General features: G+C 33.0%; 1 protein-coding gene across 1 annotated transcript; it reads right to left on the reverse strand.

Annotated features, from left to right (window-relative positions):
* Positions 1-1,033: 1,033 nt before the first annotated feature.
* LOC126703740 (major strawberry allergen Fra a 1-3-like) lies at positions 1,034-1,875 on the reverse strand. Its single transcript, XM_050402820.1, has 2 exons — positions 1,743-1,875; positions 1,034-1,617 (listed from the first exon to the last, which is right to left on the reverse strand). The coding sequence occupies exons 1-2, from the start codon at positions 1,873-1,875 to the stop codon at positions 1,331-1,333; spliced, it is 420 nt and encodes a 139-aa protein (XP_050258777.1). The 3' UTR covers positions 1,034-1,330.
* Positions 1,876-2,278: the final 403 nt, after the last annotated feature.

Here is a 2,278-nt window from a genome sequence, read left to right on the forward strand (position 1 = left end):
GCACTGCCTTCAGTACGTATTTTTTTATGCAAATCCTATGATGTTGAGCCAGAAGTAAAAGCATGATAGCGGGAAAAAATCAAATAAAAAGCACAAATGCTGAAATGCATAAGAGTCAGAGATGTACATAATGACACTAAATCTTAAATCCAATATGAATAGGAGTCATAGTCTCATGGTAAACAAACTCAAATGCTTTAATAATAACATACAACGCTTGCATATAAAAGAAGTTCTTGTCACATTAATTATGTGGAAATAGTTTTTTTTTTGAGAGTGATGTGGAAATAGTTGAGTCTAAGAAAATGACATGGTTGCAAGACCCTCTATATATAGATATGTATAAAGTCATCCTTGTCACATTAATTATGTGAAAATAGATGAGACTAAACAACTGTTCATTTTAATTATTACAGCACATTATCCATAGATTGTCCCGGCATAAGATCATCTGTTGACACCTAAAACATTTTAATTTGCTTCTTTTTTTTTTTCTTTTTTCTATTTTAAATCTCTTTTCCTCCTTTTGGGATAGATAACTTGCTTCTAATTTGAATGAATGAATGAATAATAATAATAATAATAATAATAATAATAATCTATCCTAAGAACTTGGTCATTTTGTAATGAAGTTGATGCTAGGTTAATATCCACCAATTGCAACCACCACCTTCTAGCTTCTACCCCAGAGAGAGAGAGATTTAAGTTTACCAACCATGACAATATTTTCTAAAAGTAACAAATTATTGTAGCTAGGTTGCAAATTTTTTAGAAATAGCAATATGGGTAATGTTTGTTTTTGGTGGTTTAATGGTTTAAAATAGTAATTTGGAGGTTTTGCACCCCCAATACTAATTCTTTAAGTAGTGCAATCCTATCACAGATTGAAAAATATGCAAGTTGTGTGAACACAAAAAAATTGGTCTTTTTTATAGTTGACAATTTCTTACTTTATTTATTCAAGAGTAGTAAACCTTGTGTAATAGTTCGAAGTGGATTAATTGAATTAAAGAGAAAAAAAAAAAATCAAAACTTAACAATCTTAGATGGCTTTACTACAAGCCCTTCTTTTCCTTTCTCTATATATATGTTAATCAAATTTACAAGTATGCCTCGCTTATTCATATCAAACACCTCAAGCAAATTATACGCTATATATATTGTTACTATACCACAGTAGCACTAGCAGTACTCTAGCAGGGTTCTTATTATCAAGCCAAAAACCACAACAAAATTAAGCCAACACATCTCACTTATTCCTCACTTTTGCAACAAAGGATGTACTCAATTAGGCAGTGACTAACAGGCACATGTAGCTTCAGCATAGACATTAGGATTGGCCAAGAGGTATTCGATCTTCTACAATCTTGTACACTTCCATATGCTTGTCCTTTGCCTCCTTGATGTCCTCTTCCTTAACATTATAGTCACCCTTTGTCTGGTAATGGCTAGTTATCTTGCAAACACTTCCCCCACCAGCGGATTCAAACTTAAACTCATAAGAAATTGACTCAAGCTTGTCACCCAACACATCTCCTTCAATCAAAGTGTAGTTGCACATACAGTTATCAGCATCAAGCGCATCAATCCTGTGCTTCAAGTATTTGAAAGAAGTCCCTATCAACAAAAAAATGTAAATTTTTTTTGGGGGGGGGGGGGGGGGGGGGGGGGGGAGGATTCCAAAATGTAATACAAGTTATACAACTATATTATTGATGAGTGTGAAAATAAAGTTCACCAACCCTCAGCCAAAGTGGTCTTTTTAATGCTGCAAACGCCTCCATCTCCTTCAACGAACTCAATGCTTTTGATGAACTGAGGCATGATCTTGGGAACGAGGTGGATGTCAAGGATCAAAGCCATGGGCGGAGCCATGTTTGAAGAGGGGGGGGGGCATGGACCCCCCAAAATTTTGAAAATTTTTTAAATATATATATAATTATTTTAATGTTTTCAAAATTTAGTCTACGAAAATAAAAATTGGCCCCCCCCCTAAGTATTTGAATTAGTCCAATGATGCTTTAAAAAAAATAACTGGTCTAATAGTTATAGAAACAACTTTATTTTTCTCAATTCTATTTTTTATTGTAAAATGTGCTTTTATATCTGTTAAATATTTGAAAAAGTTTGGCACCAAACATGTTTGAATTTATCTTTTTCAACCTGTTATGTGGCGATTAATAAGTCATTAACTCATTAAAAAATTATTGTCACTAAAACTACACATGAAATGTCTCTTTAATTGCCACATAATGGGTCAAAGCAAAATAGTTTTAAA

This window comes from Quercus robur, chromosome 10, assembly GCF_932294415.1.
Source record: "Quercus robur chromosome 10, dhQueRobu3.1, whole genome shotgun sequence".
Lineage (NCBI taxonomy): Eukaryota > Viridiplantae > Streptophyta > Magnoliopsida > Fagales > Fagaceae > Quercus > Quercus robur.

Excerpts from the sequence above, each read along its gene's own strand:
- LOC126703740 (XM_050402820.1), bottom strand. The coding sequence starts at position 1,875 with ATGGCTCCGCCCATGGCTTTGATCCTTGACATCCACCTCGTTCCCAAG. Across the intron at positions 1,618-1,742 it reads AAAGACCACTTTGGCTGAGG|GGACTTCTTTCAAATACTTG; the intron begins GTTGGTGAACTT and ends TTTTGTTGATAG.